The sequence below is a fragment of the Clinocottus analis genome, unplaced genomic scaffold (genome assembly GCF_023055335.1).
Source record: "Clinocottus analis isolate CAN_PGR_092001 unplaced genomic scaffold, fCliAna1.0.p SCAF_17, whole genome shotgun sequence".
Taxonomy (NCBI): Eukaryota; Metazoa; Chordata; class Actinopteri; order Perciformes; family Cottidae; genus Clinocottus; species Clinocottus analis.
The window spans coordinates 8,513,809-8,525,453 of record NW_027175898.1 but is presented as its reverse complement, the minus strand read 5'-3'; the positions used below and the strand labels follow the sequence as shown (position 1 = coordinate 8,525,453).

At 38.2% G+C, this 11,645-nt stretch overlaps 2 protein-coding genes across 9 annotated transcripts in view; both read right to left on the bottom strand.

The window, feature by feature from the left end:
* Positions 1 to 7,556, bottom strand: part of kidins220a (kinase D-interacting substrate 220a) — a 45,128-nt gene extending 37,572 nt beyond the window's left edge. For all 7 annotated transcript variants that reach the window (XR_011077654.1, XM_068579883.1, XM_068579878.1 and 4 more), the window contains exons 1-5: positions 7,429 to 7,556; positions 3,679 to 3,837; positions 2,631 to 2,729; positions 1,794 to 1,892; positions 6 to 104 (exon numbers count right to left, since the gene is read on the bottom strand). Coding sequence is in view for 6 of the 7 variants with exons in the window: in XM_068579883.1 (XP_068435984.1) it covers positions 6 to 104; positions 1,794 to 1,892; positions 2,631 to 2,729; positions 3,679 to 3,810 (429 nt within the window). In the remaining variant the exon portion in view is untranslated. The remainder of the gene's footprint in view (positions 1 to 5; positions 105 to 1,793; positions 1,893 to 2,630; positions 2,730 to 3,678; positions 3,838 to 7,428) is intronic.
* A 1,477-nt stretch (positions 7,557 to 9,033) lies between these two features.
* mboat2a (membrane bound O-acyltransferase domain containing 2a) overlaps positions 9,034 to 11,645 on the bottom strand; it is a 38,895-nt gene continuing 36,283 nt past the window's right edge. For both annotated transcript variants that reach the window (XM_068580474.1, XM_068580473.1), the window contains one exon: positions 9,034 to 11,447. In XM_068580474.1, coding sequence (XP_068436575.1) covers positions 11,282 to 11,447 — 166 coding nt within the window. In that variant the 3' untranslated portion in view covers positions 9,034 to 11,281. The remainder of the gene's footprint in view (positions 11,448 to 11,645) is intronic.

Below are 11,645 nucleotides of genomic sequence, written 5' to 3'. Positions count from 1 at the left end.
GATACCTGGCCAGTGATGTTGGGGTTCGCTCCTTTTTCCAAGAGCAGCTGGACCACTTCTGTACGACCTTTATAGGCTCCCCACATGAGAGCAGTCCAACCTCCCTGAGTAGAGCACATACACAGAATACAGTTGAGTTGAAGAGAAAATACTGTGTTCATGAATACAGTGCAAAACAGCCCCTACATATATAAAATATCCTGAACATGTAACATTCTGGACATCATTCTAGGTCTTGTTTTATCATTACATGGTGTAAGGGCAACAGTAAGGGCAACAGTTTTCAAGCAGTATAGGTCACATCTAAGCAGTTTGTGGAAGGAAATTAGCTATTTACAGCTGGTGTGACACACTTTCCACTGAGTGAACAGTATCACACTGTGTGGTTTATAATAATCCCGCCGTGATGATCTGTCCTGTGTAGCTTAGACATGCCTCGCATGGCAATGAGTCAGGTGATGTCCAGAGTCACTTCCCTAAAGTAAAAAAAATACTCTAAATGTCACATCATACATAAAGTAAGGAAATAAAGTGTGATCTTTGGGTGTCAGTAAAGAATTGTATTTATTGTACATGATGTATCTCACACTTGATAATTTACACAAACTATTGATACCTTTTGAGCTGGGACATCGACATCACAACTTACAAAGTCTTCAGCCCCAGGTGATATATATGTGTATATTATCTGCATGCTGCCAAATAATCTCCTCATGAAAATAGAAAATAGCTAATACAGCAAGCCTGCAGAGTCTGCCTTTAAAAGGTCTAGATCCCAAGACTAAATCACATCACTGGCCCATACGGAGACAACCAGAGATCAGTAAATGGTATTACGTTCATCGGACATGAAATAATTTAATTGTATGTCCATTTCAAGGCACGATCATCCTGTTCAACCAGCCCTGTGGCCATTACATTTGACAGAAACCACAAATGCACATACAATCAGGACTTTATGATAGTTTGATCGTATAAATGCTACAAGGAGGTCAATTTACAATACAAGTTTAAGCAGCTTGTAAATCAACCTCAGTAGTTTTAGTTTAATGTATTATTATTCCATGTTGTTAAGCTATCACATCTTTTTCACAGAAAATAGAAAAAGAGACAAGCTGGTTTTAAAAAACATTCATTGTCAAATTATTTTGGATACATTACTATCCGTAGTCTTGCTTCACTCTTCACCCCAGAAGGTATCATGGTGAATTATTGAGATAATTATTAATATCGTTACGAGTGGCATGAAAAATATTTCTTGCTCACGATCATGGTAGAGAAGTGAAAAACAAATATACAGGAATTATTAAATAAGAAAGAAAAGACTCAAACATTTTAGCTAAATTTATTCATTTATAAAAAAAAATATTTATCGGGGGCCAGGATAATCGTAACATGACATGTTCTTATCGTTCCATGCCTACAACCCAAATGTATTTGATCTTCTTAAGATGATTTTCTTGGAATTTCAGTAAATAGTAAAGAGAGATAAAGAAAACAAGGAGATGAGGAGGACGACATGCGACAAAGGTCCCTCGAATCAAAACGAGGATGCTATCATCCTATGGGATGGACCACACAATTTTCCTACCGATTCCAATTTAATTTAATTTTTTCTTGATTTAATATTGATAAAACTGTACGGCACCACCAGAGAGCATGATTTATGTTTATCAAACTGGATATAGGTTTGGATAATGGCATCTTAGAATTATTTTTTTTCATTCATAAAACAAAAATTCTCTGTTCACAACAGATTTTAAATTAAGGAAAACGTGACTCTAAATTCTCACCATGTCTCGATGTTCCAGGTTAGCATTGTTCTCCAGCAGCTCCTTCACCACCTCAATGTGGCCCTCCTTAGCTGCCGAGATCAACGCCGTCCAGCAGTCCTGCACACACAGACAACCTGTTACCGTGGGAACTCCCATCATACTCCAACTCCAGTTGGACAAACGTCTGTCCAAGTGCTATGTGGGACGGCCCGGGAACGGTCAGAGCATTGTACCCACCAGCTGATCATACCAGGTGCTCATGGACATGGGGTGTCGCATGGACAGACAGGAGTGTCAAGAGTGTTAAGTAAGAAAGACGACTGTGACCAACTATTGTATGTAATGCTTCCCTTTCTTCTTCTGCGTTGGTGTGAGAGTGAGCACAAGTTTCAGTGAGTCGTGTGTAATAGCAGGTTACATGCACGTGAGATGTTAATGAGAGGTGTAGCGTGTGAGCATGCATGCGTGTGCATAAATGGGAGGAGATATGCATGCTTAAGTGTGTGCGTGTGTGGGGGGCTGGCTTCTGAAAGCACAGGGTGTTGGCCAGCAAGTGGATCCTGTCATTTAGTCAAAAGAGCAAAGGTAAAAATGTGTAATAGCTTGTTATTATGGCCCATCATAGCTCATAATAGCTGTGGACTAAGCCAGAGTGTGGTGAGTTCAGCAAGATGGGACATCAAGGCCACTCGTTCAGCTACGTCTTCTTTGTCAAGTGGATCATGTGGTTAAAATGACCGCTTTGTTTTTCACCTGTGCCTGGATTCTCAATATTTAATCCAACTCCACGTGTGCGTGTTTGTGAGGGTGTGTTCATATCAGGCAGTTTGGGATGTTGTGTGCGAGCATGCTTACAACATCATCCAAGTTAACGTTGGCTCCTCTCTTAATGAGCTCTTGCAGTATCTCCAGATTTCCCTGCTCTGCTGCCACCATCAGGGGAGTCTGCCCATTCTGAAAAAAGGAGGAAAGAAGGAAGGAACTTAAACTGTGATAAAGATTTTGAACACCAATAAATTATACTATTTTCCCTGTTACTCTCTGAGAACTCCATCAGAAAAGAAACGGCAGGCAGTGATAGTATTTGATGATATAACAAGTTAAAACCTATACATATAGCGAAATAAAAAAGATCCCTGAATGCAAAAAGGACTGAAAGGTTAAGGTTGAGGTTAAAGATACTACTACTACTACTACTACTACTACTACTACTACTACTACTACCACTACTACTACTACTACTAATAATAATAATAATAATAATAATAATAATAATAATAATAATACAATTAATTTATTAAGTGCTTTTTGTGTATTTTTAAAATCATCATATGACCTATACAATAAAAGCAGATAAATAAAAATAAAAACAATAAGAACATGGAGCACATTGTCACACATTAAAAGCAGTAAGCAAGAGATTTGATTTGTTTTGAAAATGGGAAGGTCAGTGCTTTTGGTGTTATTCTACATTTTTTTACTGGCAACTAATCTCATGAAAAAACTTAAACTTTATGAGAATCGTCATTTAGATACAGGTACATGCATGAAATTTGACATCATGAATATACTTAAAGGGTAAATACTTCACTTTGGAATGTGAGAATGACATGAAAACAACCTGAGTGTGCCTGTGGTTGGGGAAATGAAGGAACGGGTCACGCAGTGCAACAGTGTGGTTTAGTGATGTTTATTAATAGTTTTTGGACAAACATATGGTTCTATGGCACAGAATAATAAGCTATATTTGATGGGTTTTTTTAAATAATTATTATCAACAGAAAAACAAGTCAAAGTGAAATCATTCAGACCTCAAAAGAGTGACTTCTCACTACTTCATACTGCGCCCCAAATTAAACAAATTGATCCAACGAAAAGGGTTGTTATAATATGGTGGACTTACATCACTCCTGCTATCCACATCTTTAAACTTGTCCAAATGTGCTTTGATGGCAGCCAGGTTCTCCTCCTCCACGTAGCTGAACAGGCTCTGGATGGCCAGAGAGGTCATCTTCAGGGAGGTGGTGGTATCCATGGCTGACTGCTAACCACCTGGACACCACTACAGAGTGAGAGGAAAACAGATTAGCATTCACAGAAGGCTAAAGATATGAATGGTATCTATCGGGACAGCACAGCTAAATCTAGAGCACTACTGTGAGAGCAGCAGGGATGTTAAAGCCAGGAAGAGGGTGTGGTCTATCTTTGAAGTGATGCTCGGAAATAAACATGTAGCTCAAACCCAGCACACACGCACATACTCACCCATGCAAACACAAAAGCAAGAGGATGCATTATTTTTATTATAAACATCAAACATACCATCAGAAAAGACAAACACACTTGGAAGAAAAAAAATGGTAAAGTCTAATTTAAATTCTGTGGCATGAACTTAGATGTATTATAACCAGTGTGTTTTTTTTTTTGTAAGCATGTTCACTTTGCATTGTTTGCATGCAACGTTGTATTTATATTTATAGTAAAATCAGATTATCAGAAAGTGTTTGCTGCACAAGCATTTGTATCTGCCTTTACTGTCATACATAGACTTATTTGGAGCATGAATAAATGTATATGTCAATATTTTGGACACTGTGACGTATCAATCATAATGTAAACTTTTGGTTACAACAGGATAATGCACTGAACATGCGTATTACACAAAAGCTAACGAGGACACTAGGTTCAGTTCAGTTTTAGTTCAGTCTGCCTGCTCATGCTGAAAAACGTCTGCTTCAAATAATGAAGACAGGGCATCAACAATGCTCCAATCCAGGAAGTTCTCTAAGTCATCAAATACCGCTGAAGACAAAGAATAGTCCCTGAACTCTGATCCTTTGATTGTAAGGATCATGTGGACAATTGGTGCACTCGACTGTGTGCTCCAATTATTTCAAGACCAACCTCAGTTCTACCCTCCTCCACTTGTGCACACTAAACAAGAAAAGTACTTATTTTTGTTAAGTGCCTGAAGCTAGAATAGGTGCACACTGTTTCACTGACACGGCTTTGCACTGATGGAAAAATAGCAGTAAAGCAGAAAAGCATCTGACAAAAATCAATGCAGACGACCGAGTTTGCAGAGATTATCTATAATTAGGCTCCACCATTCTAATTAACTATTTTAAACCTAACATGTTCCTCTATTTACTAAAACGAAAAATCTGTGTCATAACATTTTTTTCCTGGAGTTCAACAGCAGTCCTCACACAATAAAAATTATAACAAGAAAATAATAACATACTGTAAAATAACGAAGCTTGCTAGACATTACATGTAGCATTTCACATGACAAAGGAAACTCCCTCAAACATAGCTTTTAGCTGTAGTAGGGTATTAGCCAATCGATGAAAAACTCATCAATGATTCATAAAGTTGGGCTCTTCCATCATGGTCAGACTCACTCCCTGCCGCAGCAACACAGAATTAATCAGCGGCATTCACTCATTGCTTGAAAGTTGCCTTGGCAATGGGTTTTCCATTAAGACTAGCAAACATGCTGCTCAATATTTCAACATAATCTGTGAAACAAGCAGCTCAGGCTCTGGTCAATAAACGCTTAAATGTCACATGCCTGTTGGGCTGTCAGTACAAAGGCCCATAACAGCCAATTAACTCAAATTCAGAGCAGTTAGTCCATAAATAGCTGAAAATTCTTTCTTTAATCTAAATTCTGGCACTGTTTCTTCAGTCAGGGATCACTTGTTAATCATTCTCCCAGGTCTTACAGTGTCACACAGAAATGAGGAAAAAATCCTTTGTTTACAGTGAAGGATATATAAGGCTGTTGACACACCCTCATCAGCTCCTGGTCTCTAGGCACAATGGGTGGACAATAACACCACACAAGAACCAATCAGTAAACATTTTGTTAAGCAAAGCTCAAATGGGAGCTTACAGACATCCAGGAAAAATAGTAGAGACAAAACACCAATAAAAAACAGTAAAAGCTTTTAAAACAAATGATTAAAGCTGCTTTTAAAGACACAGTCATCAGAAAACACTACAAAGGTGAACAAACAAACCCCTTACCTTAGTGAAGGGTGAAGCTTATATTTATTAGGCTATTCAACCACACCAATCTTTATCCCTTGTTCACTGGCAAATGGAATCAACAAGCACTGCCGGGCTCAGCATCCCCCTTCACTCAATGCTGAATATTAGATGAGGAGGCAGGCCGACGCCCATCTCTTTCCAGCACAATAGGCACACGACCAGATTTCCATTCATTACATGCACTGGCTCAGCCCCGAATTATACAGATAAAATGGGAAAGACAAGCATCGTTTAAAGCATTAAAGTAAATTGTGGTTGAAATCACTGGGAGCTGCTACTGGCTTGTCTCTTGACTGTGTTTAATTGGCTCAATTGTTAATCAATTAAAGTCCAAATGTGAAACTAATTCTTATCCAAATATCTACTTGAATTAACCTTCAGGTTGGAATGGGAAACGTTGACAAAATAAATATTACAACATTTTAATGTATTAATGTACAATATATATATTGAAGTAGGGCTCAAACTCCTATGATCACAAACTCATGTGACGATTTCCTCATTTGGTCTTTAAAATGTCAGAAAATAGTAACAACTAATATCAGCTCTATAAAGAAGGTATTACTGCTTTTACAAACAATAGGATAAAGGCACACAATAAGGCATTTTTAATAAAAAAAAATTTGTTGTAAAGCAGATACGATGCTCACACATGCAAAGGCAACAGCCAACCAAAATCCCAGACGATATCTTGGAATTTATCATTTTACTACACATCATTCATCAAAATAAAATAATACCCAGATCTACTTTTAGGTCACGTATGGTTCAGTATTTATGTAAAAACACAGACCACTTGCTGTGGTCATCAAAATTCAGAAAACTCATTTTCAGCTGTGAACAAACATTAACAGGAACCTGGGAAGCAACACTGGATATGATCTCTAAATGTAACCAGTCAGCTCTTCGTGGCTCGTCATGTGAGTATGAAAATGCTGAGGATTCAGTTCCCTGCCACATACCAAGGTATGTTTTTTAAATTAGCCCATGAGCCAACCCCTGGTTTCTAGTTTCAACATACTGGTGATACATTACTGTGGCTCCATATGCAGCACCTGCAACTTAAGAATAGAAACTCTAACAAAAACAGGCAATGAGCGTCAGGCCCTCTCATTGCCTGTTTTTGACTTGTCAAAAAAACAACTAACGCTAACATAAACGTTAAACATCTTGATAACACACAGTGTGTGTGTGTGTGTGTGTGTGTGTGTGTGTGTGTGTGTGTGTGTGTGTGTGTGAGTGTATGCGTGTATGTGCGTGTATGTGCGTGTGTGTGCGAGAGAGAGAGAGAGAGAGAGAGAGAGAGAGAGAGAGAGAGAGAGAGAACAGATGACGCAAGTATTGATCGACTTTAGTTTATCTGGTCTGTATTGGGCGGGTTTTCTGGTTTGTCACCAGAGGACGGACTTCCCGTGTTTACTTCGCTACGGCTCTGCAAAGCAACGGCAAAAACAGTCGCGAGCCAAACTCCTAACGGCTAACGTAACAGGCTAGCATTAGCTCAGAGTGGCTAGTTCTCCAACAGGTTCTCACACTTGTATCAGCTCTAAAAGAAGGAGAGAAAAAAAGTACAGTGCACAATATGAAGTGCTCTTACCTATGCTGGGCTGCTCTTTACGGGTCTGTGTTTTGATTCTCGCACGGAGAATGTAGTCAGAAAAACCGTTTTCAACATGTCACACTCTTGCTGCTGCGTTTAACCTGCTACATACAGGAAAGTCCGTAACTCCGCCCCCTACTACCCCTGGTTACAGTGGCGTCACATGTGGCGGAGCAGAAGGGGTCAGGGACCCCCACGCGCACTTCCACTTTATTAGTCGAGATTAGAACAAGGACCCAATCTGTCTGTTTTGCTGTTGGCAGGTGGGATTTCCTACTGCCACTTTGAAATGTTCTCACTGTCAGGACCAATTGGAGTAGAATATATGGTTCTTTGTGTAATTTTTGCAGATTCACATTTCAAAACCCTATAATGAGCATACAAAGCAATGAATTGTCTTTTAGTACATATGACTCCAACACTATAAAACAATTCAAATGTGCTCCAGCTCAACCAGTGACAACAATAATGCTGTTATAATGCAATAATGCTGCGTGTGAATGCATCAGTAAAAATAATCTAGTAATAACATAAAATAAAATAAATAATCCTGTATTAGTCCCGCAATGGGGAAATTGCAGGATTTATTGTTTATGAAACAATAAAACAATACTCACATTGGGGGGTTTTTTCAGCATAATCAATCATTTTGATACTTCAAGTAAATATTTCTAATAATACTTTTGTTGAGTAAAAATGTTTATGCAGAACTTTTACTCATGGACTGCTTGATTAAGATATCCAAATACCTCCACTAATTCTCTCAGACAGGCTCTACTCTATATCCTAATAGGTTTATGCATGTGTTAAACAATAAATAAGGGACCTAAAGATGATAATCAGTTCATTAGAATATAATGTGGGAACCAAGGGAAGGAAGAAAAAAAAGGTCTCGAGTGTGGGTGCCTGTTCTTTGGGTAAGCCAGACGACTGCATACACACACAAAAACACCCTGGATAAACGTCTTGGTGGTTTAAAAAAGGTGTTACTGATAACATACACTATATCACCATCAGTGTCCTCTTTGAATCTGAAGTTGCTCATGTAATACAGACATTACATTTGATAATGTACACGCTTTTCATACTGTAAAATGTCGAAATAGGCTTTGTGAAAAAGGCCTTTTGCACCAATTTCCAGTGGTTAGGTACAGGTATATTGTGACATGATACCCTAAATACCCATTGCACTTTTCAGCATCATATGTAGAGAGCATTGCAGGTACTTTATAAAATCATATATCATATTGGAACATGTCTGCAGCAATGTCGTTATAGTAAAAGCAAAGTTGTGATTAACAAATCATGTCTGTACTGCATGACATTTATGCAAGTTAGTTCCAGGGCTTTGATTTTGTCCATGTTTGGTATTTTGTGCTGAGTTCTTGTGCTTTTCCTGCTAAAACAATTTAATGTTCAATGTCTAATAGAACATAATTAGAATAATGCAATAAGGATATATTGTGTTGTTGGGATTTTCCCTTTGCTGCATGAACATGACCTGGATCAAATGCTAACATTTTAACATTAGTTTTTCTGCTAAGATTAATCTGTTATTGCACACAAAAAAACATAATTTTAAAACATCAGCTTTAGTGTTTAAAAATAATTTCTCTTTATTTTGCCACATAAATCAGAATTTTAATGGACTGTTATACAAATCTTTCAATAAATTTCCTTCTGACACAAAAATAACTGTTATGTTACACAGGCGCGCGCGCACACACATACTACATGGGACACATTTGCACACACAAACACACACGCAGGCACGCATGCTCACATACATACAAAACAAAAATGCGCCATTCATGATTTGGCACTTTGGACATATGGAGCCATTTGCATTGATCTGCTGGTTTGGTTGGCCATGCAGTGCAATAATCACTTTGTTTGTAGAATGACATCCTTTCCCTTAGGTGGGCCATGTTCGCCTACACAAGGCCCAGGCTACAAATATAGTTACATGAGACCACATCGACGTGTACGGATCACATGAATACTGGTATACACATAGTTATGGCAGGAATATGCAAACGTTAGAAAATCTTAAAAAGAAATGTAAAAAGCTCTCCTTCTGCTGCTTTGTTATTATTTTTACATAATATGAATGCACCAAACCAACTCAAATTACTGACAACTGGAAGAAAACAAAATTTACAACAAAAAGTGTTTATGATATTTTGGGTGTGACAACCGACAGAGAGGTGCCCTTCAGGTTGTCTCCTCGGCACATTTCCTTCACTAAAATAAAAAATGTCCAATGATAAAGAAATGTGTTTGACCTGCTGCATGTCATAAAGAATAAACTGGATGATTTGAAAGGCTTAAGGAGAGCCGTGAACCGAAACCATGTGAGGAACCAGTGTCTCTCACTCGACAGTAAATGCACCCTGAAAAATCACCTATTCTAACATAAGTGCACACAATATGAAATAAGACCATTTACCACAACAGCTGGTCTATGTCTTTAAATTTTTGTACATTACTATTATGTCGCATACATCAATAACCTTATCATATCTCCTCGAGGACAAATTTAAATGATGTATTCCAAATTCCACTTTAATAGTTTGCAGCCTGAGCACAATGTACACTTATAATGCACTGTGCATCAATTTGGAAACTTTTCTTTTACATTCCATTGACTTAATAATAATAATAATAATAATAATAATAATAATAATAATAATTATGGCTACAAAACCTTTTAACAATTAAATAAATGTTCAGTGAGAGCAGTAATTTGAATAGATTTGTTATATTTAAAGGATTTTAAGACAATGAATAAAACTGCAAAACTGTGTTCAACAGGGATGTTAACGATCCACTGTTTCCCCATTTGTACAATTTTATTATTTCGGACTTGCAATAAATAGTTTTGGATACTTGTATTACAGAGGCATGACATTTGAACACAACAAAAAAAACAAATCACACCCCTGAAACCAGGTCAGGCCAGAAATTATTAAAGAAAAAAATGGAAATCACAACGGTGTAAATGAAGTCCCTTTGAAAAACACACATTTGTCTGTCAAAAAAGCAGCAGATATGAAAAAAGAAACAGAAATCCATTCAGTAACTTTTGAGTGCCTCTTTTAGACTTCCCACTGGTGGAGATGGATGAGATCTGAATTCATCTTTAGGACTCTATGTCATTCAATTCATCCAAGAAAAACAAAAAACATTGACGATGGATCTGAAATAGTGTTGACACAAACATCTAAATACAAAACACGAACAATGTGAATTCTTCTCCAATAAAGATTTTTTAAAAAGACATAGAAATCAAACAATGTTTTGAGGATCCTAAGGCCTGTTTGAAATTGGCAGCTGATGATAAAGTAAATGTTTCTTTTACGTTAAACTGTTTTCCGTTTCCACCTAACTGAGGCTTGTATCCAGACAATGACAAAAACCCTCCACATACTGCACGTCTCATCTGTTTCTATAAACTGACACCACAACGGTGAAACTGCAAATTGGTTCCTGCAGCGTGCCATCCAACTGTTATTTCACCAGCCGAGTACATAGAGGGTTTAAGGCAGCTTGGAAGTCTTCATTTCCGCTAATGTAATGTAAAGTAACCGCCATCACACATTAGTTTACACTATGGCCATTGTTACATCCTGGTCTCTTATCCATGTCAGAAACTGTGATTGCTGTCATCCTTGCTACTGGAAGTTTTGACAGAACATTGACTTGTGTTTTCTGTCGGTTAGGATTCTCAGAGCATCCGATATTTGGTTCTTTGTCAGGTAAATAGACTTGCCACACTCCAGCTCTCAGTGGTTTTAGTTTGTCTCAGTGTTCCTGCTGCTGAAGGGACTGTGTGTCACTGTCCACAGCCTCATGTGGCTTTGTCTTTCTGGTTGCAGTTGTTGTCTGTGCTGTTGTGGTCCGCCTGGTTGTCCTTCAGGCCGTCCTGCAGCTCTTTTGCCTGCCGGCGTCTCGATTTGACAGGAAGGGCCAATACCACCAGCAGGCAGAGGAGATGAAAGCAGAAGTACCAGGACCTGCAGCGACATCCAAAAATGAGAATTAGCTCAACGCTGTTTATTAGAAGTAATAGTTGGAGCACAAAACCAGATAACATGTGCAGACCATAAAACTGTACGTCCGTTTTTTTTACCCATAGTGTGGCTAAATAACTAGGGATGGCAATGTTAGTCAGTCGCTTTGGTCCAGACAAAAATAGGAATGAAGGGATAAAT